At 50.1% G+C, this 24,065-nt stretch overlaps 1 protein-coding gene across 2 annotated transcripts; it reads right to left on the bottom strand.

Annotated features, from left to right (window-relative positions):
* Window positions 1-507: 507 nt before the first annotated feature.
* On the bottom strand, window positions 508-8,365 carry LOC134928065 (collagen alpha-1(I) chain-like). 2 transcript variants are annotated; one of them, XM_063923341.1, is made up of 3 exons: window positions 6,322-8,365; window positions 2,702-3,786; window positions 508-2,648 (listed from the first exon to the last, which is right to left on the bottom strand). In XM_063923341.1, exons 1-2 carry the CDS (start codon window positions 7,907-7,909, stop codon window positions 2,879-2,881), a joined length of 2,496 nt encoding a protein of 831 aa, XP_063779411.1. In that variant the 5' UTR covers window positions 7,910-8,365; the 3' UTR covers window positions 508-2,648; window positions 2,702-2,878. The 2 variants fall into 2 exon arrangements, with proteins under 2 accessions (XP_063779411.1, XP_063779410.1); XM_063923340.1 differs by having other exon boundaries at window positions 2,702-8,365.
* Between the last annotated feature and the right edge of the window lie 15,700 nt (window positions 8,366-24,065).

Below are 24,065 nucleotides of genomic sequence, written 5' to 3'. Positions count from 1 at the left end.
TCAGGAGAACCAGCTGATTGAATTAAATTATGACTTTACACGAATTATATGAAATTATCCATAGGAACAAACATAGAATATTGTATTTTCGTATATATTTGCCCATTTCTCTCTAGACAAAGCTTATAAAATAAAAAAGATATTTACTGTCATTTGCTGCCCAAAGAAAGCTTTTCTCATGTGCTGAGATAGAACAGCTTTGCTGTATAAAACCCTTATGTAGCCCATACACTTGTGAGATATCAGTTACGTACAATCCTTCGATTTCGACCGCATCTGTGAGATACATCGAAGGATTGTATTCACATTTTAGGTACCATGTGACGCGATGCGTGGGCACGCCAGTTGAATGTCGCGTCGCAAGAAATTAAGTGCTGTACTTAATATTTATCGCATTGCAGTGCGATTGCATGTGTTTTTTTAAAACACATAAACCTCACACGTCAGATGCTTCCACGCGCCACTCAAGCACACTTATCTTATGAAATAAAGACACCACAACTGTAGTTGGCGTGAAAGGGGTCAGCTTTTATTTTCTGACTGAGAGGGAGGCCTATTAAATACTAAAACTAAAATGCAGACTTCCCTCTCTAACTAAAGGTGGCGAGGAGAAGAACGGTTAAACATAATAAATGTAACATGGGTGATAAACATTATAAAAAACAAGCAGTAAAAAACATATGTGTTAGGGAGCCTCCTGCCCCAGATGTTCCGGGATCGGCCTGCTGCCTCCATCCCAGACATCGAGAATCAAAAATCCAAGGACAGGGGTCGACCTTCTGCCACTACCCCTGTCCCCCAACGGTTGCAGGGACGGAGGTACGCTCCGCCCCTACGGGATAAAAGTTGGGCCACCGGCCCCGACATCCACATATGTTTTATACTAATTATATGGGCCCACTTGTGAAAATGATGCCCGTAAACTAATTCTAAAAGATATAAATTACCTATAAATACACCCAAACTGACTAACTGTGAACTCATCATTAAACTTAAGTAACCGTTCTGAAAACCGGCCACCGAAAGCCGACACAAAGAACCCCATAGTAAAACCAAAACCAACTCTGTTCCGGTTTTTTTGGGGGCGGGAGGGCGGGCTGCGTGAAGACACTGAAAGAGGCAGGAAATGGTGGGTTAGCCACCTATATCCAGGCTGTACAGCCCCTTTCCACAATCCGGCCAATGGCCTACCAGTTCCTCACTCAACGTTCCTCCCACTACAAAAAACCTTAACCCCTTGCAGGCCAAAGTGATGCACCAAGCAGCGCTCTGCAAGCACAGACGGCGTGTTTATGCTGCTGCTATCATATTATATTCCTTACGCAGTCTTAAACCTCACACGTCAGATGCTTCCACGCGCCACTCAAGCACACTTATCTTATGAAATAAAGACACCACAACTGTAGTTGGCGTGAAAGGGGTCAGCTTTTATTTTCTGACTGAGAGGGAGGCCTATTAAATACTAAAACTAAAATGCAGACTTCCCTCTCTAACTAAAGGTGGCGAGGAGAAGAACGGTTAAACATAATAAATGTAACATGGGTGATAAACATTATAAAAAACAAGCAGTAAAAAACATATGTGTTAGGGAGCCTCCTGCCCCAGATGTTCCGGGATCGGCCTGCTGCCTCCATCCCAGACATCGAGAATCAAAAATCCAAGGACAGGGGTCGACCTTCTGCCACTACCCCTGTCCCCCAACGGTTGCAGGGACGGAGGTACGCTCCGCCCCTACGGGATAAAAGTTGGGCCACCGGCCCCGACATCCACATATGTTTTATACTAATTATATGGGCCCACTTGTGAAAATGATGCCCGTAAACTAATTCTAAAAGATATAAATTACCTATAAATACACCCAAACTGACTAACTGTGAACTCATCATTAAACTTAAGTAACCGTTCTGAAAACCGGCCAACTGCCAGGTTACAAACCTGCCACCGCCACCGAACTAAAAACCCACACAACAAAAACAGAAAAAACTAACTAGAGAGACTTAATGAACTATGAACAGAAAAGAGCTATCTATAGGGACCTAAGAATGTAAATAATGTCCTCCAGGAAGATAAGCATGCCAGCCGGGGACAAATGCACCCCGTCAGACCGGTATTGTGTCGGGTCACGGTAGGAAATGCCACCGTGCGGCACAACCAGCCCGCCATGCTGGAGGACAGCACGACCAACGACCGAATTGACCCTCCTCCGAACCAGGTCAATCGCCCCGGGGTTAAAGGCTCCGCGCCAAGACCGCCGAGGAACGATGTCCGACCAGAGGATGAGGCAAAACGGCCAGTCAGCCATGAGTTCCAGTAGCTGGCACCTGATTTCGAGGCGAATGTCGAGCCCAGAGCGGCGTACCAGATCATTGCCCCCCGATGCAAGACCAAAATCAGGGGGTACCCAAATCGGCCAACTGCCGCCCGAAGCCAGTCCCGCAGGCCATCCCAGCGGAGGCCTCTACGCCCCAACCAGCGCACAGCCTGCAGCTCCGGAAACCGGGCGGTGTCGCAAGCCAGAGCCGACACGGACAGCCAGTAGATGTAGGAATGGCCGACAAACCATAGAAAGTGCGGATCTAACCGCCGCCCTGCAAAATAAGGTGTGCTAAGGTTAGGAATGATATACATAAGGTATGTAAATGAGAAACCTGACTGCAGCCCTAACGGGGGGGGATATACATAAGGTATGTAAATGAGAAACCTGACTGCAGCCCTAACGGGGGGGGAGTGTGGGGGGGGGGGGGGGCCGCCCAATTTGACTTGAGGCAAAAACGAAACTTCGCTAGCCGGCAAAAGCCGAAATTAAAACCAACGATAAAACAAAAATTCCTCAAGGCCCCCGCAATCACAAAGTGCAACTGCGACGAGCGGCTAGTCCTCAAAGGGGCGCACTGGGAGGAAAAGGCCTGATATAGCGTCTGACTGCACCAGACCTCCACCTACCCAGTGCCCGGACTTCGACCTCGGACCAACCCGCCGCAGCGGCAGCTGAAGCAGCGCCGATGCGGAAAGAGTGAGTCCCATAGTCGGCCGGAGATAGACCCAGGTACAAAATACAACGCCCCAAAACCGACCGGAATTGATATCTGGTCAACGGGGCGCCGTCACAGTGGACGAGCCACCCGGTGGGCGTTGGAGGCCGTATGGACGAATATGCCCGGGCCGCGGAAACTGGACAAATGCCCCGCGCACGAGCCGGACCCATTCGAACCCACTGCCCCCTGCCGGCTACGTCAGTCTTGGATCGCTGAATTCTGCACCATAAACCGTCGGGGCGGATGACGACGTGGGCCTCCAGCATGGGCGAGACCGAAGCCCGAGAGACGGACACCAGCTCACCCACCCTGAACGCACCGTGGAAGGCCATAGTAAAGGCCGCCCGGAAGAGGCGAACCTCGTATCCCGAAAAGCAAATGCTCGGTAGGGATCCCAAAATCCGCCTCAGCAAAGCACCGGTGATCGGCTGGCGGGTATCCGGGAGGGGCGGGGTGGCCCGAGCCCAACCTTTCAACACCCGCCGGAGGAAAAAGGACTTCGTAAAATCCGCTTCCCCCCGCAGCTGCAGAAAGTAAGAGATACCTGCCAGAACCCTGTTAACAGACGCCCGCGAAATACCGTCGGAGTACAGAACCCAGATGTAATCTAAAAGTAAATCATGAGAGGTCTTACCACACTGGCCTCTCTCCCGGATGAAGCGACACCACCGCTCCCAGGCGGCCCGATAGGCCGCAAAAGTTGCAGGGGCCAATGACCTGTGGGCTAACGCCTCCATTCCGGGTGGATGACCTGCCACACAGAAGCAGGACATAATTCCCCATGGAGGAGAGCTGCAGGAGCCAAGCGCCTAAATCGCTGCAAATCGCCGCGTGACAGGGCATCTGCAATTTCGTTACGCACGCCAGGGACATGTTTTGCTCGCAACGTAATGTTGTTGACCAAGCATAACAAGACTATCTGCGCAATGACCCGCAATACCGGCAAGGACGTGGATTTTTGGCGGTTGATGGCAAAAACCACGCCCAGATTGTCGCACCAGAAGACAACATGTTTATTACGCAGGGCATCGCGCCATAAGTCTAAAGCGACCAGAATAGGAAAAATTTCCAGCAACAGCATGTTCGTAGTGAGGCCCATGCGAAGCCAGGCATGCGGCCAAGGAGAGGCACACCAACGACCCGCAAAGTAAGCGCCAAACCCGAAAGCGCCGGAGGCGTCCGTGAAAAGCTCCAGGGTCGGGCTAGACACGATCGCCTCCTGCCAAATACAGGTGCCGTTGAAACGAACAAGAAATTCGTCCCAAATGCTTAGATCCCGACGGATTTCGAGGGACAACCTGAGGAAATGATGCGGGCGTCTAACCCCCACGGTAGCCCGTTCCAATTTTCTACAGAAAACCCTGCCCATGGGGATAACTTTGCAAGCAAAGTTAAACAGGCCCAATAGGGATTGGGCCTGTTTGAGAGTGAGCTTGCCCGCGGACAGCGCATATATGATACCGTCACGTAAACGCAACACCTTGTCCGAGGGAAGCCTACAGAGACCCCTGACCGTATCAATCTGGATCCCGAGGTAAACCAAGGAGGCGGAGGGTCCCTCCGTCTTTTCTGGTGCAACCGGAACCCCGAAGCGCGCAAAGAGGGCCAGAGCCCCCTGCAGCAGGTTGACGCAGCGAGGGGAGTCTGAGGGGCCGATAAACAGAAAATCGTCCAAGTAGTGGGAAATTCCCCGTTCCCCCGTTGCCTGCTGGAGACACCAGTGGAGGAAGGAACTGAATCTCTCAAAGTAGGCGCAAGAGATAGAACAACCCATAGGGAGGCACCGATCTATGTAGTACCCATCGTCCAGCTTAAAACCCATAAACCTGAAGGCGGAAGGGTGCAGCGGAAGGAGACGAAACGCAGACTGGATGTCCAACTTACACATAACTGCCCCTGGGCCAAAAGACCGTACGGTGTCAATGGCCGAATCAAAGGACAGGTAAACGACCCTACACTGGTCAGCAGGGATAGCGTCATTAACCGAGGACCCCGCAGGACAGGAAAGGTGTTGGATGAGGCGAAATTTGCCCGCTGTCTTTTTGGGCACTACGCCTACGGGGGACAAGACCAAGTCTGGCAAGGGGGGCTCCCGGAAAGGGCCTATCATCCTCCCTAAGGTAACCTCCGCCCCTACCTTGTGCCGGAGCACGTCCGGAAACTCCCGAGCCGAACGCAGGTTAGTACCCGTCCCAGGACCCACCCGTCCATGTATCGGCAAGGGGAAACCCGACGCGAAACCTGAGTGTAAAAATCGGGCGTCCCCCAACCGCGGGTATCGTCGCAGCCAGGGAATGAGCGCGCAAAGTCTAATTGGGGTGGGAGCTGTGGCTAGCGCCGGTGGCCGCGGGAGCGCGACTCTGTCGGGGCTGCGAGCCAAAAGCACTTCCGGTCCCAGGACTGGGGCAATCTTTAATGCCGTGGCCCCCGCCACATCTGATACAGGAGTGGCGAAAACGACATCGCCCCCCCAAGTCGCATTGTGCATTATTAAAAGCGAAGCATTTCCCATGCCCCGCGCGCCCTGCGCCTCCGCGAAAGCCGGCAGAACGAGAGGCAGGTTTTTTTGCCCATCGTCTTGCCGAGCCGCCGTCATCTGTGGCGGCCGGACCTTGTGTCAGTTCAGAGCACAATTCCACGTCTTTTTTACCAAAGTTATAGATCTCCCGGCCATGTTGTTTGCGTCGGAAATCCTCGTCGTAGCGCCGCCAGGCAGACCCTTTGTACTTATGGTACAGAACGTGTATAAGAAATTGATAGCGCACCACGTTCATATGTTCATCCGGGCGCGTCTCTAGGTAACACGCCGCAAAGATCAACATGCAGCGGACCCAATTCTGGTAGGACCGCAAAGTGTCCTCGCTACCCTGCCCCTTTTTCTTAGCCGAAAGCAAGGCTTTGCGATCGTCGCTGGTAAGGGCAAAAATGTTCACATATTGGCCCTTACGGATACGGTCCCGGATCCGGGGCCTGAGTCCACGTTGCACCGCCGTATTGGCGCAGTGCACGGTGTCTGATTCCACCGATACTTGGGACGCGGACGAGGTGGAATACCGCCGCTTGCGTTGTCTACGACGCTTCACCCTGTGCAAGCCGCCATCTGAGGAGGACAGACCCTCCGAGGAAGTAGAGGCAAGGGAGGAATCTGTGCCCCGACGCCTGCGCCTACTGCGCTTGCCGGAAATCCTGCCTGCGCTGCTACCTATGCTAGAGGCGCTGGAGCGAGTACCCGAACCCAAGCCGCTAGCGCTCCCCTTGGACCAGTCAGGGTCCGAGGAAGACTCACCTGCTCGAGAGGGCACGCCGTCCGCGCCTCCGGCCACCGAACGACTCGTGGATACACCGGCGGATTCCATTGCCGACCCGACTACCGTGGCTGGGGAGACAAAAGAGACATTGTTCCCCTGCACCGCCTCCGGTCCCGCAGCCACCGGGAGCGGGGCAAAAGGGGGGGTAGTTGCCCCAGTAGACAGAAGTGGAATAAGGGATTGCGCAATGCTATCCGCCAAGGAAGCGGTGGGCCGCCCCAGTCCCCCGGGTACGGAGGATAACAAGGGAGCCACCGCTGACACTACAGCGGCACAAATGGCGGACAAGACGGAGGCGTCCACCAAGGGTGCAGTCGCAGGGGCAGGTGAAGTAAGGACGGACCTCCTCCGCGCGTCATGCGCCCGACGTGCGGTACGCAAACCTCCCGTCGGGAGCAAGGATCCGGAGGATCCCTCACTGTCGGGAATCATGGCACCACCGTCTGGCTGCGCCAGACCGCGTATAGACTGCCGACCCCTCGACTGTCTACCGACCCGAGCGTCGGCCACAGGAGAGTCGTCGCCACTAGAAGGGAGGAGTCCGACGTCGGACTGAGAGCTGACCGCGGAAGCGTCGGCAGTTGAAAAATGGATGCGGGGAGTGGGTGCTGGGTCGTGATCCGCCTGCGCACGCCGCCCCCTAGTGGGGTGATTAGCTGGCAGGCGCGACCCCGCCCGCTGTCTGCCAGGAGGCGCGCGGCCGCGGGCGGCGGCCGAGCCACTTGCCAAGGCGGGCGTCCTGGATGGGCCCGACGCCCCGGGCCCCACCGCGAAAGGGGAGGTCGGACGGGCAGGCACACCGCGGGCGGGCGCGGGCCGCCCCCGTACGACCGGCCCCGCACTATCTGTAATGGATAATGCCCCCCCCGCTGGCGCGGAGCGGGGGCGACGCCCCACCCCAACGCGGGAGGGCGCTGACCGCACGGGTGGGGGGGGTAGTGGCACAGAGGGGGTATGCCTCATGTGGGCCCCCCTGCTGTGCGCCATGTTGTCCGCACGCGCAGGCAGTAATCCATCTGCCGCGCGACCCCCCACCCGCCCATTAACTGAGGCAGCCGTGTTGGGAAGTGGGGAGAGCCGCCGGGCCGCCGGGCGGGAGCTCCGCCCCCGCCCCACGTGACCCGCGCGGCCACCCGCTGTAAGAAGCGGCGGGGCCAGGGACGGTAAAACACCGTCCCTGGCAGGCCGCCTGAGGCTTCTCCTGCTCCCCGGCGCTCCGTCCCCCGCCGCTGATTGCAGCGGGGAAGGAGACGGGGAGGAAGCACGTGGGGGAGCGCGGGCGGGCGGCCGAGCTCGGCCGCGCACAGCCCTGGTCTCCATGGCAGCCCCAGCAGCTCCGTCGCCAGCCGCTGATCGCAGCGGGGAAGGAGACGGGGAGGACACACGTGGGGGAGCGCGGGCGGGCGGCCGAGCTCGGCCGCGCACAGCCCTGGTCTCCCTCACAGATACAGCATCCGCAGCAGCAGGGCTTCCCCGACCCGGCGGAACATCAGGGGAATCTAACAGCCGGGCGGGGAGGCCAGCGCTGCGTGCAGGACGGGAAGGGGGGTTTCGTAACCCCGACATGTCCAGGGGGGAGAGGAGTCACAGCAAGGGGGGGTGGGGGAATACCCAGCAATCACCTCCAATATGTTATAAAAAACAAGCAGTAAGTAGAAGAAGAAGAATAAAAAAGTTAGGAATAGGATGAATGTAGCAGTAGGAATATAGGAAAGAGAAGATAAGGAAAAAGATAAGGAAAAAAGAGAAGAAAAATTAAAGTATATTTACTGAATAAATGAACAATACTTGCACTGCCTGCGTGAAGACACTGAAAGAGGCAGGAAATGGTGGGTTAGCCACCTATATCCAGGCTGTACAGCCCCTTTCCACAATCCGGCCAATGGCCTACCAGTTCCTCACTCAACGTTCCTCCCACTACAAAAAACCTTAACCCCTTGCAGGCCAAAGTGATGCACCAAGCAGCGCTCTGCAAGCACAGACGGCGTGTTTATGCTGCTGCTATCATATTATATTCCTTACGCAGTCTTTCGATATATCGCACTGCGATGCACAATGGGAACCCGCCGTGCGCTCCCACTCGGCGGTGACGGGCCTATCACGTGATTACCATGCGTTCTATCGCATGAACGCATGGTAATCACTTTGGCAATTCAGGTGCGATTTCATTGCACCTGAACTGCCGGTGCGATGCCCCACAATGTCACGTCGCGGAGCATTGCACAAGTATATTGGGACCATTAGATGTACTTGTACAGGACTGTTTTTCACTCTGCGTATTCCTATGCTGAGTTATTAAAGAAACATTGCAGTATCTCAATAGCTATTTATAAAGGAATGCAGGAAACACATAAACATCATCTTTTCACCACTGAGAAACATTAGGGGTGTATGGGTTGTTTTTATACTGATTTAAGTTTTGATGTATATTTAATAATACAAGTATATAAAATGAAGCTTTCTATAATAAAAGTCTGAGTGTCTGCAAATATTTCCATTCATTTTCTGCTAAAAGAGATTTGTTACATCTCACAGCAGCAACTCATCAACCAAACCTCTTAGCATAGACTGAGCCAGTAAATTGAAACACACTTCCCTCCCTCTGTACAGTTGTTTTTGAAAGGAAGCTGGTATGCAGACACTTACTGGCGCACGGAGTGCATTTCTGACTCCTGTGGTATGTGCATACAAAGACGGCTGTCAACAGACAGTTTGGGGGCTTTGTATCTTGTAGGTCTGAAAATCTATACTGTATGTGTGACAGAAACTATCCCATATTCCTTTCCTTTTACAGAAGCTTTATATAATAATGGTCTTCTCTGCAAATTGCCAGACAGCAAACCTGTTAAGCCACACATCTGATTAAATTCCTAAATAAGCACTATAGAATCTCTACATTACTCTAAGTCCACATGATTGCAACGTGGCAATGTACTGCACTTGAACAAACATGCTTTTCATCATTGCATTATGAACATATGAATGCAACAGCCCATGTAAAGCTGTGTTTAGTGCAAAGAAATGGTTTAGTCTACAATTTTTGACTTACATTTTTCTAGTTTTTAGTTTTGAACATCTGTGCCTCTGTAGGAAGAGCAAAACATGTCAGCACTGCAGTTGCCTGCCTAAATTGAGTCTGTGGGGTATATTTACTAAAAGTCGATTTTGGTCGCTGTTTGGTCGATTTTTGATCAATATTAGGTTTCAGGGTCTAAATCACACATTTACTAACAGATGATTTTTGACATCATCTTTTAAAAAAAAAAAGTCAAAAATCACCTGTTAGTAAATGTGGGATTTAGACCCAACATCGACCAAAAATTTATCAACATCGACCCAAACCGACTTTTAGTAAATATACCCCTGTGGTTAAAACACTGGATGGGCTCTATTTAAAAATTAGCTATAACCCTTTACTAAAGGAATTAAGAGCTCTGTTAATTATTTGGGAAACAGTGGTAAGCTTTGCCGAGTGCTGGTTGCAACTGCATTTCTTACACCATACACAAGCTTTGCTGAGTTCCCTCCTGGGACAAAGGTAAGTTATGTTATATATGTATCACTGTGGCCTTTTTTAAGTATGACAAAATATTGTTCTATGACACAACTCAGCTATACGCAAAATGTAATTTTGAAAAGTAAAAGTTGGGGGCCTGAGACCCAAATAACATTATAAGCTTTAACTTCCATACGTTTGTGCATTTCAGCACTGAACAATTTCACTATATGTCCCATGACACAAGTGGGTGTGGTCGTTATCCATAGCACAAACTGGTAAAGTTCCAGATAAGGACAAAAGGTGCTTCTTGTCTGTGACAAAGTCAAGGGGTAAATGTAAAAGGGTCCAAGTTGCCGGAGGTGCGGAACTTCGAGTGAGAATGCCTTTATATTTAAAGCGGCAATCATTTATAAGGCAAAACAGGTTGGTTTTGGCTTGTAAATGATTGCCGCTTTAAAAACACAGGCATTTTCACCCAAAGTATCGCAACTCCGGTAACTCTGACCCTATTACATTAACCCCCAAGTATTTAAAAGCTTAAATCAGGCAATCCTAAATTAAGAAAGAAGTCCAGGAGCAGAGCATTGTGTTCCTCCTGGAGAGGGTCATGTTGGGAGGTATGCTGTTGATACACAAAAATGTACAGCGCTGCGGAATATGTGTGCGCTATATAAATAACTGGTAATAATTTTTATTACCAGTTATTTATATAGCGCACACATATTCCGCAGCGCTGTACAGAGAATATTTGCCCATTCACATCAGTCCCTGCCCCAGTGGAGCTTACATTCTATATTCCCTACCACATGTACACACAGACAAATTCACTAGGGTTAATTTTGTTGGGAGCCAATTAACCTACCAGTATATTTTTGGAATGTGGGAGGAAACCAGAGTACCCGGAGGAAACCCACGCAAGTACGGGGAGAATATACAAACTCTGCACAGTTAAGGCCATGGTGGGAATCGAACCCATGACCTCAGTGCTGTGATGATAATAATAATAATAATAATAATAATAATAATTATAATAATAATAATAATTTCTTTCATACAACTGTGTCAGCATCTTGTCTGGTGGAAGGTCACTTGTTACAAGTTGGCACCCGAACAGTGACCCTCTGCTGGATGCACCAAGCGCAGCGGGAACCCAGCGGCTGCAAGAGCCGCTGAAGTCTTGACAATCTCCACAGACTCTGCAAACTTCCTCTGGTCAGATTAGTAACCAGCCAGGGTGTATGTGTCAATTAGTTTTTTTTTTAAAAAGGGGGGGGGAGGGTTTTGTGTGTTTTTTTAATGGAATTTTGGTTTGGTGGTGTATGTTAAGAGACGAGAGATTCATATATCATGCATCCATCCCGTCCACCATGGAGGAGTTGTTACGGGCCCTAACTAATGTGGCTGCGGGAATTCTAGAGGTTTAAGGAGGGTACCCCTGGCCAGGGCCGGACTGGCCATCTGGCACTTCTGGCAAATGCCAGAAGGGCCGATGGCCACGTGGGCCGGTCCAGCGGTCACTGAGACGCGCTGCCGCTCAGTCCGGCGGTAGCGCGTCTCAGCTGTCAGGATTGGAGAGCTGTGAGGGATGGGGGTGAGAGCGCCGGGCGCCCGCCAGCACGGCTGTGTCTGGCGCGGCGCGTATAGCGGACTTCAAAGCAGCCGCCGGTTCGTGAGCCAATCAGAGCTCGCGGACCGGCAGCCAATCAGAAGCCGCCGGTCCGCGAGCTCTGATTGGCTCACGAACCGGCGGCTGGTTTGAACGCTATACGCTCCCTCACAGCCCGGAGGAGGAGGAGCAGCAGCAGTGCAGCAGCGGTAAGCAGCTGCAGCACTGGCTGCTGTGGGGGCAATTGTATACCTGGCACTGTGGGGCATTTGTATACCTGGCACTGTGGGGGCATCTGTATACATGGCACTGTGGGGGCATTTGTATACCTGGCACTGTGGGGGCAATTGTTTACCTGGCACTGTGGGGGCATCTGTATACATGGCACTGTGGGGGCATCTGTATACATGGCACTGTGGGGGCATCTGTATACCTGGCACTGTGGGGGCATCTGTATACCTGGCACTGTGGGGGCATTTGTATACCTTGCACTGTGGGGGCAATTGGCTGGCACTGTGGGGCATTTGTATACCTTGCACTGTGGGGGCAATTGTTTACCTGGCACTGTGGGGGCATCTGTATACATGGCACTTTGGGGGCATCTGTATACCTTGCACTGTGGGGGCATCTGTATACCTGGCACTGTGGGGGCATTTGTATACCTGGCACTGTGGGGGCATTTGTGGATCTGGCACTGTGGGGGCATTTGTATACCTGGCACTGTGGGGGCAATTGTTTACCTGTCACTGTGGGGGCATCTGTATACCTGGCACTGTGGGGGCATCTGTATACCTGGCACTGTGGGGGCATTTGTATACCTGGCACTGTGGGGGCATTTGTATACCTGGCACTGTGGGGGCATTTGTATACCTGGCACTGCACTATCGGGGGCATATAATGTAAATTTCGGCTCATACCGGGTGCTGTAATGTGAATTTTGGCTCATACTGTGTGGTATAATGTGAAAGGGGCAGCAGTACTAGATAGTATAAGGGGTCCTACTATTGTGGTGCATAATGCGTATAAGGGGTGTATGGTGTGGTAATCTACACTGAAGGCCAAGCCCCCTTTGAGTGGCCACGCCCCCTTTTCCGGAGCGCGCGCGCCTTCGGCGCGCGCTTAATTACAAACATCACATTTCCATACCCCCACTTAAAAATTTCCACTTCGACCACTGGTTGTGTATATTTTAATAGAGAATGATGTACGCCTGTATGTTGTTAGAATATTAATTATATTTGTAAGAACATAGACTAATAAGTGGGAGGAGTCAGGAATAGTAAGGGGAGGAGTCACAGAGGTGGGCCTGTGTGCTTCAAAAATGCCAGGGCCTATTTTTAGTCCCAGTCCGGCCCTGCCCCTGGCGCTTGGTCCTTTAAAGAGGATTGCAAATATAACTCGAACAATAATCCCATATATCGCATGCCAGATATTTTTAAATGGCTTATTTATGCTGATACATATAACACAATAAGTAAAAAACAGTATTTATTGAGCTAAAAAATACAACACATGTACATATATCAAGAACAAAATGGGAAAGTGACTCGTGCATCTAATCCTGCTGGGGGAATAATCCCCAAACAACTATTTCCTGGTGAGTACCACGATTGGTCGCCCAAGACCTGGTTAAGGTGCAGTGATGGTTTGGATCTCTGTGCAAAATCAGGCAATAAGGTGATTGGTGCATGCGTGGAAATGTAAATCTCTCACCATAGGGTGCCCGTGCGGTGGGCTGGTTAAAATAAACAAACTGGTCCAAGGCTGATGGGCCTGGCACCACCGCCACGGGTTTATCAGCAGGAAGTCCCGGAAATATGCAGCTCCTTTTCCAAATAACGCGTTTCGGTCTTCGGTAACGACCTTTCTCAAAAATGGTGGCTGCGGGGCAACAATCCCAGATGCAGCTTCTCCAAACACAAGTACAGGCTCAGCAGGAAACCCTGTGTCTGATTCGTGATGAAGTGGGTCTCCTGCGACAGCATCATAAGGAGCCTAGGCCGTTGCAAAAGATGTGTCCCTCAGACGATGTGGAAGCCTACCTGGGGACCTTTGAGCGCGCAGCCACACATCTGCAATAACCAGAGGATAGCTGGGTGAATAAGCTGGCCCCATAGTTGATGGGGGATCCCCAGAAAACATACCATGACCTCCTGGCGTACCAAGTACCCACCTATTCGCAGCTTTAAGCTACCATATTGGGTCGCATCAGCGTAACCAAGGCCTGCAAAGCCCAATGGTTCCAGGACTGGCATTGGACCTCGACAAGTGAATTCTCGAATCCAGCTGGCTGAACTTCTAAAAATGGCGAGGTCTTGGCTTCAGCCGTAAAGGAATATGGCTGCCCAAGTGGTGGAGACAGTAGCCATAGACCACTGTGTGCGGGTCTTGGAGGAATGCAGAAGTGGGTTCTCCAGGCTGACCCTCAAAATATGGAGGATCTAGCTGCTGCAATGGAGAGATATGCGCGCTGGGGAAAACGGCTAAGCCCTTAGACCGAGAGACTCGACCAGCCACAAGACCCTGGACCCACAAACCTTTGGAAACAGGGGCCCGGACCAATCCGGTCATCTGCTATGAGTGCGGGAAACAGAGCCACATTCGAAAGGACTGTACCAAACAACCTGAGCCTATGGAGTGCGGAGCAGGGAAATCAGGGCAACCAGCTTACAGCTGTGTCGCAAGGGTTCATCTGTGCCCTCCCGATTCCAAGTGACCCTCCAGACTGCAGCACGGCCAATCCAGGGGCTTGTCGATACCAGGAGTGAGTTGCCAATTATCTCAGCGGGTCGGTCTCTGAAGGCGTTGACCAGATCTTACCTGCGGTTGAGGTGCTGTGCATCCTTGGTGCCACTCGCAAGTACCCCAGAGTGCAATTTCCAGTGCAACATCGGGGGTCGGACAATCCAGCTGGTGGCAGCCGTCGCCCCGCGCTCACCCTATCCTTTGATCCTGGGATGAGATTTTCCTAGCCTATCGGAACTGCTGAAGTTTCAGCTCGAGGAGCTGCCTTCCTCTCCCAGCTTCATGTCTCGAAGGTCGAATAAGTCCTCAGGAACCAAGTGTGTGTGTGTGGAGTTGGTACGTCTATGCCAGAAGAGCCGACCAATCCGGAGAAAGTGAGTGATGAAAGGACATTGGGAACTGTCATGTCGCTTCAGGATTTTGGACGAGACCAGAGGTAATACCCGAACCTTGCAAATGCTTTCCAGAACATTTGTACTTATAATGGGAAAATGTATTTGCCCTTACCCAGGGGGGGCAGCCCTTATTTCATAGTAGAGAAGGATTTACTATATCGGGTTGTTGAGGAACGGGGCAAGAAAGTTGAGCAGCTTATAGTACCACGGTTCCATCAGCCTCTGGTCCTGGAAACTGCCCATTCACAGTTGTGGGATGGACATTTGGGGGAGGAGAAAACTCTGCAGAGGATACAGTAGCAGTTTTCTCTCCGGGAATCCGAACGTCGGTAGCACAGTACTGTCATGAGTGTCCCATCTGCCAGCGTACCGCACCAAAGCCCCAGTACAGAGCTCCCCTCATCCCTAGTCCGGTATTTTCCATTCCCTTTGAAAGGATTAGGATGGATATTGTGGGGCCAGTAGAAAAATCAGCAAGGGGACATCAGTATATCTTAGTCCTCCTTGATTATGCCACATGATACCCTGAAACCATCCCTCTAAGAAATATGAAGACAGCAACCATTGCCAAAGAACTATTGCTGATCTTCTCACGCCTGGGCATACCCAAGGAGGTCCTCACTGACCAGGGGACCCCCTTTATGTCCCGGCCGATGTTCGACTCATATCAGCTGCTGGGGGTTAAGAAGATTCGCACCTCAGTGTATCATCCCCAGACTGATGGCTTGGTGGAGCATTTTAACCACACACTCAAGCAGATGCTCAGGAGGGCAGTCGCCCAGGACAAAAGGTATTGGGACCAGCTCCTACCTTTTCTGATGTATGCCATCGGAGAGGTTCCCCAGTCCTCTACGGGCTACAGCCCCTTTGAGCTGTAGCTGACCAAATTTGCTAGCCCCCCCCCCCGTTTTGCACCGTTACTTGTTATAGCAGTGGTGAGGAAGGACCAGCATCTCTGCAGCTCTGGAGAGAAAAATGGCGCTGATGAGAGCTGTGATGGCTAAGCCCCGCCCCCTACATGGCGCACTTCAGCCTAAAACAAATAATGCCGGCGTGGATACAAATTTAGTGCCAAGGCACTTCAATTTCACTCTGTCAGCCATAAAAGAGGTTTCTAATGCTGCCAATGGTGCCCCCCCCCCCCCCCCGAACCCTGCAGTGCCGCTGTGTATAGGAGCATGGCGCGCAGCGCGATCGCTGTGCGGTACCTCAGAAAGCCGTCACTGAAGTCTTCTATCTTCTTCTACTCACCTGTCTTCTGACTTCTGGCTCTGCAAGGGGGTGACGGCGGGCTCTGGGAGTGAACCTCTAGGCGTACCTAGTGTTCCAAACCCTCAGGAGCTAATGGTGTCCTGTGGCCAAGAAGCAGAGCCTTTAAACTCCCTAGAAGTAGGTCTGACTTCTCTCTCCTAAGTCCCACGATGCAGGGAGACCGTTGCCAGCAGCCTCCCTGAAAATAAAAAACCTAACATAAAGTCTTTTCTGAGAAACTCAGTAGAGCTCCTCAGTTGTGCATTCAGTCTGCCTGGGAACAGATTCTAAACTGGAGTCTGGAGGAGGGGCATAGAGGGAGGAGCCAGTTCACACCCCTTTCAAAGTCTTAAAGTGCCCATGTCTCCTGCGGATCCTGTCTATACCCCATGGTTCTTGAAGCGTCCCCAGCATCCTATAGGATGTATGAGAAAGGCAATTTGGCTTTGGTTCCATTTGATATTTTATATCCTTCGGTAAGTATGCATGATTTGGCTGGTTGGCCATTTTATGAGTATAAGTAAATGGATCATTAAGAGATGACTAATATTGTATTATGTTTTAGATTCTTACTCACCATCAAGATGAGGGGAATGTGATTGGCGTCTTGGAGGTGTGTCCAAACTTTGGAGTGGTGGGACCGAAGAAACTGTAGACAATCTTCGTGGCGGGGTAGTCTGCTGTGGTTGGGAGTGGCCATCAGACCTTGCTTTCTTTGTTGTGTCTGTTTTTTGTGTGGTTCTGGAGGCCACCTACTGCTGCTCAAGACTTCTCTTGAGGGACCTAGTATTTAATATAAAAAATGTGTATGGCAATACCTTAACAAACATAACCTGTACTACAATGGACACTTTACCTGCTTCCGCAGCGTCATCATCATCAGATGTCATGGGACTGACTGTAGGCCGAGCAGTAGTGTTTATATATATATATATATATATATATATATATATCTCTAACGTCCTAGTGGATGCTGGGGACTCCGTAAGGACCATGGGGAATAGCGGGCTCCGCAGGAGACTGGGCACTCTAAAGAAAGATTTAGTACTATCTGGTGTGCACTGGCTCCTCCCTCTATGCCCCTCCTCCAGACCTCAGTTAGAATCTGCCCGGCCAGAGCTGGGTGCTCCTAGTGGGCTCTCCTGAGCTTGCTAGAAAAGAAAGTATTTTGTCAGGTTTTTTATTTTCAGAGAGCTTCTGCTGGCAACAGACTCTCTGCTACGTGGGACTAAGGGGAGAGAAGCAAACCTACTCACTGCAGCTAAGTTGCGCTTCTTAGGCTACTGGACACCATTAGCTCCAGAGGGATCGAACACAGGTACCTAAGCTTGATCGTCCGTTCCCGGAGCCGCGCTGCCGTCCCCCTCGCAGAGCCAGAAGTACAGAAGCAGCAGAAGCAAGAAGACATCGAAATCGGCGGCAGAAGACTCCTGTCTTCACTTAAGGTAGCGCACAGCACTGCAGCTGTGCGCCATTGCTCCCACAGCACACCCGCACACTCCGGTCACTGTAGGGTGCAGGGGGGGGGCGCCCTGGGCAGCAATTAAGATACCTTTTGGCAAAATTATACATATATACAGTCAGGCACTGTATATATGTACGAGCCCCCGCCATTATTTTTACACAGAAACGGGACAGAAGCCCGCCGCTGAGAAACATAGAAACATAGAATTTGTCGGCAGATAAGAACCACTTGGCCCATCTAGTCTGCCCCTTTTTTTTTTTTAATATTATTTTTATCTCTAACCTTATTTGATCCTTATTTCTTTGTAAGGATATCCTTATGTCTACCCCATGCATGTTTAAATTGCTCTACTGTCTTAGCCTCTACCACCTCTGATGGGAGGCTATTCCACTTGTCCACTACCCTTTCTGTGAAATAATTTTTCCACAAATTTTCCCTGAACCTCCCCCCCCCCCCTCCAGTCTCAGTGCATGTCCTCGTGTCCTATTGCTTCTCTTCATTTGGAGAATGTTTCCCTCCTAGACTTTGTTAAAACCCTTGATATATTTGAAAGTTTCTATCATGTCCCCCCTTTCCCTTCTCTGCTCCAAACTATACATATTGAGATTTCTTAGTCTTTCTGGGTATGTTTTGTGATGTAGGCCATGCACCATTTTAGTTGCCCTCCTTTGTACAGTTTCTAATGTATTAATATCCTTTTGAAGATATGGCCTCCAGAACTGAATACAGTATTCTAGATGAGGCCGTACCAATGACCTATACAGTGGCATTATTACTTCTTTCTTTCTGCTGCTGATTCCTCTCCCAATGCAGCCAAGCATCTGACTAGCCTTCCTCATTGCCTTGTTATATTGCTTACCTGCCTTTAAGTCATCTGAAATAGTGACTCCTAGATCCCTTTCCTCCTCAGTAGTTTCCAGTATAGTGCCATTAATACTGTATTTAGCTTTAGGATTTTTGAGACCCAAGTGCATGATTTTGCATTTTTTGGCATTAAACTGTAATTGCCAGACTCTTGACCATTCCTCTAATCTACCTAGATCCTCAATCATTTGTTTTACCCCACCTGGTGTGTCTACCCTGTTGCATACCTTTGTGTCATCTGCAAAAAGGCATACTTTCCCTTTAATGCCATTTGCAATGTCACCAATAAAGATATTAAAAAGCACTGGTCCAAGTACAGATCCCTGGGGTACTCCACTGGTAACATTTCCCTCCTGTGAATGCACTCCATTTACCACAACTCTCTGTTTTCTATCCTTCAACCAAGATCTTATCCATTCAATAATCCTAATATCCAATCCCAAACTTTCAAGTTTATTTAGCAGTCTGCGATGTGGAACTGTGTCAAAAGCCTTACTAAAGTCTAGATAAGCTATATCCATGGCTCCACCTTTATCCATCACTTTAGTCACACAATCAAAAAAGTCAATAAGATTTGTTTGACATGATCTCCCCCCAGTGAATCCATGCTGTTTGGGATCCAGTAAATTGCCGGATTTGAGATAATCTACAACTCTTTCTTTTAAGAGTGTTTCCATCAATTTCCCTACTACTGATGTAAGACTTACTGGTCTGTAGTTGTTTGCCTCTTCCTTGCTTCCACTTTTGTGCAGTGGGACTACGTTTGCTCTTTTCCAGTCCCCTGGAATTACTCCTGTAGCTAATGACTGGTTGAATAATTCTGTCAATGGTGCTACCAGCACCTCTTTAAGTTCTTTTAGTATCCTTGGATGTATCCCATCTGGCCCCATAGATTTGAGGGGGTGGGGCCTTCTTCCTCAGCACTCACCAGCGCCATTTTCTCTCCACAGATCCGCTGAGAGAAGCTCCCCAGGCTCTCCCCTGCAATAGAAGAGGGTAAAAAGAGAGGGGGGGGGGCATATAAATTTGGTGCAAAAACAATATATACAGCAGCTACTGGGTTAACACTAAGTTACTGTGTGATTCCTGGGTCATATAGCGCTGGGGTGTGTGCTGGCATACTCTCTCTTGTGGGGGCCTTGTGGGGGAACTGTCATCAAATAGAGCATCCCCTGTGTGTGTGGTGTGTCGGTACGTGTGTGTCGACATGTCTGAGGTAAAAGGCTCCCCTAAGGAGGAAATAGGGCAAATATGTGTGTGAGAGGGTGTCTCCGTCGACAACGCCGACACCTGTTTGGATATGTGTAAGTGCTGAGGTGAATTTATTGCACAAAAGATTAGAGAACAGACAGGAAATCTACCCATGTCTGTCCCTATGTCACAGAGACCTTCAGAGTCTCACAATGCTCACTATCCAAAATAATAAACACTGATATCGACACGGAGTTTGACTCCAGTGTCGACTACGATAATGCAAAGTTATAGCCAAAATGGCTGAAAGGTATTCAATATATGATTATTGTAATAAAAGATGATTTGCATATCACTGATGACTCATTTGTCCCTGACACAAGGGTACACATGTCAAGGGGAAGAAAGCTGAGGTAAATTTCCCTCCTCTCATGAGAAAAAAGAGCGGGAATCTCCAGACAAGAGACTGCAGCTTCCCACAAAAAAATTCTCAGGCAGTATCCTTTCCCCACTAGGGCCAGGATGTGATGAGAATCTTCCCCTAGGGTGTCACGTTTGCACAGAAGGTAGCACTAGCTATTCTCAGGTATCCTGCAGATAGCGCGCACATTCTAGTACGCTACTCAGACCGGCGAATGTGTCGGCATGGGTTTATAGCGCGGTGGCAGCGTGGACAGGTACCTTATCAGCAGAGATTGAGACCCTAGTAGGCATATAGATATATATATATGTATATATAGAGATATATATATTGAAGATGCTGTCTTAAGAGATAGGTATATATATATATAAAACATGCCCAAAGAGACATGAGTATACTGGGTCCTAGAGTCAAAGCTATGTCGATTTCTGCTTGACGTGTCCTGTAGAATAAGCAATGGAACAGCTCGTTCCCAGGGAAGTCCTCCCCGAACTCTGCAAAAAAAAAAATCCACCGCATGTCGCTGGAGCTCCACAGGCGGAGCTAGGCCCGGTGGGGGCACGCTTTCGTGAGTTCAGCCACAAGTGGGTTCACTCCCTATTAGATCCCTGGGCAATAGATGTTGTGTCTCCGGGATACAAGCTGGATTTGGAGAAGATGCCTCCTCACTGACGGCCCTGCCGGCTTCCCCCTGCGAGAGGGTAACAGGGTTAACTGCAATTCACAAGTTGTATTTTCAACAGGTGGTGGTCAAGGTTCCCTTACTTCGACAAGGAGGGGGTTATTATTCCACCAGGTTGTAGTCCCGAAACCGGAAGGTTCGGTCAGACCCTTATTTAATTTAACATCCCTGAACATATACCTGGAAAGGTTCAAGTGCAAGATGAAATCGCTAAGAGCGGTCATTGCAAGCCTAAAAAAGGGGGGAGATTTTATGGTGTCTCGGGGCAAAAGGGATGCATACCTTCGTGTCCCCATTTATCCACCTAATCAGGCGTACCTCAGAATTGCGGTACAGTATTGTCATTACCAATTTCTGACGTGGCCGGTTGGTCTCTCCACGGCCTTGAGAATATTCACCAAGGTAATGGCGGAAATGATGGTGCTCCTGCGGAAGCAAGGTGTCACTATTATCACGTACTTGGACGATCTCCTCATAAAAGCAAGATCAAGAGAGCAGTTGCTGAACAGCGTATCGCTTTCTCCGGAAGTGAAACGGCAACACGGCTGGATTCTATATATTCCAAAGTCGCAGTTGGTTCTTACAGCTCCTCTGCCTCTTCTAGGCATGATCCTAGACACAGACCATAAAAAGGTTTATCTCCCGATAGAGAGAGCTCAGGTGCTCGTGACACTGGTCAAGAATCTATTAAAACTAAAACAGGTGTCAGTGCATCACTGCACTCGAGTCCTGGGAAGGAGGGTGGCATCATACGAGGCCATTCCCTTCAGCAGGTTCCATACCTTCCAATGGGACTTACTGGACAAGTGGTCCGGGTCACATCTTCGGATGTATCGGTTAATCACCCTATCCCCCAGAGCAAGGGTGTCTCTCCTGTGGTGACTGCAGAGTGCTCACCTTCTCGAAGGTCGCAGATTCGGCATTCAGGACTGGGTCCTGGTGACCACGGATGCAAGCCTCCAAGGGTGGGGGGCAGTCACACAGGGAAGAAATTTCCAAGGGCTGTGGTCAAGGCAGGAGACTTGCCTTCACATCAATATCCTGGAACTAAGGGCCATATACAACGCCCTAAGTCAAGCGGAGACCTGCTTCGCGACCAACCGGTTCTGATCCAGTCAGACAATATCACCGCAGTGGCTCATGTAAACCACCAAGGCGGCACAAGGAGCAGGTGGGCGATGGTAGAAGCCACCAGAATTCTTCGCTGGGCGGAGAATCACGTAAGCACACTGTCAGCAGTGTTCATCCCGGGGTTGGACAACTGGGAAGCAGACTTCCTCAGCAGGCACGACCTCCACCCGGGAGAGTGGGGACTTCACCAAGAAGTCTTCACGCAGATTGCAAATCGACGGGAACTGCCACAGGTGGACATGATGGCGTCCCGCCTCGACAAAAAGCTAAAATGGTATTGCGCCAGGTCAAGGGACCCTCAGGCGATAGCTGTGGACCACTAGTAACACCGTGGGTGTTCCAGTCGGTCTATGTGTTTCCTCCTCTTCCTCTCATACCAAAGGTGCTGAGAATTGTAAGAAAAAGAGGAGTGAGAACAATACTCATTGTTCCGGATTGGCCATGAAGGACTTGGTACCCGGAACTGCAAGAAATGCTCACAGAGGACCCATGGCCTCTGCCTCTCAGACAGGACCTGTTGCAACAAGGGCCCTGTCTGTTCCAAGACTTACCGCGGCTGCGTTTGACGGCATGGCGGTTGAACGCCGGATCCTAGCGGAAAAAGGCATTCCAGATGAAGTTATTCCTACGCTGATAAAGGCTAGGAAGGACGTGACAGCAAAGCATTATCACCGTATATGGCGAAAATATGTGCTTGGTGTGAGGCCAGGAAGGCCCTACAGAAGAATTCCAGCTGGGTCGATTCCTGCACTTCCTACAGTCAGGAGTGACTATGGGCCTAAAATTAGGGTCCATACAGGTCCAGATTTCAGCCCTATCCATTTTCTTTCAAAGAGAACTGGCTTCACTGCCTGAGGTTCAGACGTTTGTTAAGGGAGTGCTGCATATTCAGCGCCCTTTTGTGCCACCAGTGGCACTTTGGGTTTCCTGAAATCCCACTGGTTTGAGCCACTTAAGACTGTAGAGCTAAAGTATCTCACGTGGAAAGTGGTCATGCTGTTGGCCTTAGCTTCGGCTAGGCGTGTGTCAGAATTGGCGGCTTTGTCATGTAAAAGCCCCAATCTGGTTTTCCAGATGGACAGGGCAGAATTGCGGACTCGTCCGCAATTTCTGCAAAAGGTGGTGTCATCTTTTCATTTGAACCAACCTATTGTGGTGCCTGCGGCTACTTGTGACTTGGAGGATTCCAAGTTGCTTGACGTAGTCCGGGCTTTGAAGAATTATGTAACCAGAACGGCTGGGGTCAGGAAGACTGACTCGCTGTTTATCCTGTATGCATCCAACAAAGTGGGTGCTCCTGCTTCAAAGCAAGCTATTGCTCGCTGGATCTGTAACACGATTCAGCAGGCTCATTCTGCGGCTGGATTGCCGCATCCAAAATCAGTGAAAGCCCATTCCACAAGGAAGGTGGGCTCTTCGTGGGCAGCTGCCCGAGGGGTCTCGGCATTACAGCTTTGCCGAGTTGCTACTTGGTCGGGTTCAAACACATTTGCAAAATTCTACAAGTTTGATACCATGGCTGAGGAGGACCTTGTGTTTGCCCATTCGGTGCTGCAGAGTCGTCCGCACTCTCCCGCCCGTTTGGGAGCTTTGGTATAATCCCCATGGTCCTTACGGAGTCCCCAGCATCCACTAGGACGTTAGAGAAAATAAGATTTTACTCACCGGTAAATCTATTTCTCGTAGTCCGTAGTGCATGCTGGGCGCCCGTCCCAAGTGCGGACTTCTTCTGCAATACTTGTATATAGTTATTGCTTAACTAAGGGTTATTTTATGGTTGCATCAGGTTTATCTGATGCTCTGTTTATGGTTATGTAGCATCGGTTGAGTGATGCTCAGCTGTGGTTCATACTGTTAACTGGGTAAGTTTATCACAAGTTGTACAGTGTGATTGGTGTGGCTGGTATGAGTCTTACCCTGGATTCCAAAATCCTTTCCTTGTAATGTCAGCTCTTCCGGGCACAGTTTCCTTAACTGAGGTCTGGAGGAGGGGCATAGAGGAAGGAGCCAGTGCACACCAGATAGTACTAAATCTTTCTTTAGAGTGCCCTGTCTCCTGCGGAGCCTGCTATTCCCCATGGTCCTTACGGAGTCCCCAGCATCCACTACGGACTACGAGAAATAGATTTACCGGTGAGTAAAATCTTATTATATATATATATATATATATATATATATTAGAGATGTGCACCGGAAATTTTTCGGGGTTTGTGTTTTGGTTTTGGATTCGGTTCCGCGGGCGTGTTTTGGATTCGGGTGTTTTGGCAAAACCTCCCTAAAAAATGTTTGTCGGATTCGGGTGTTTTTTTTCAGAAAAGCCTCAAAAACAGCTTAAATCATAGAATTTGGGGGTACTTTTGATCCTATCGTATTATTAACCTCAATAACCACAATTTCCACTCATTTCCAGTCTATTCTGAACACCTCACACCTCACAATACTATTTTTAGTCCTAAAATTTGCACCGAGGTG

This window comes from Pseudophryne corroboree, chromosome 5, assembly GCF_028390025.1.
Source record: "Pseudophryne corroboree isolate aPseCor3 chromosome 5, aPseCor3.hap2, whole genome shotgun sequence".
Classification (NCBI taxonomy): domain Eukaryota; kingdom Metazoa; phylum Chordata; class Amphibia; order Anura; family Myobatrachidae; genus Pseudophryne; species Pseudophryne corroboree.
Note: the sequence above shows the minus strand (reverse complement) of the source record. Positions and strands in the feature narration are given on the sequence as shown.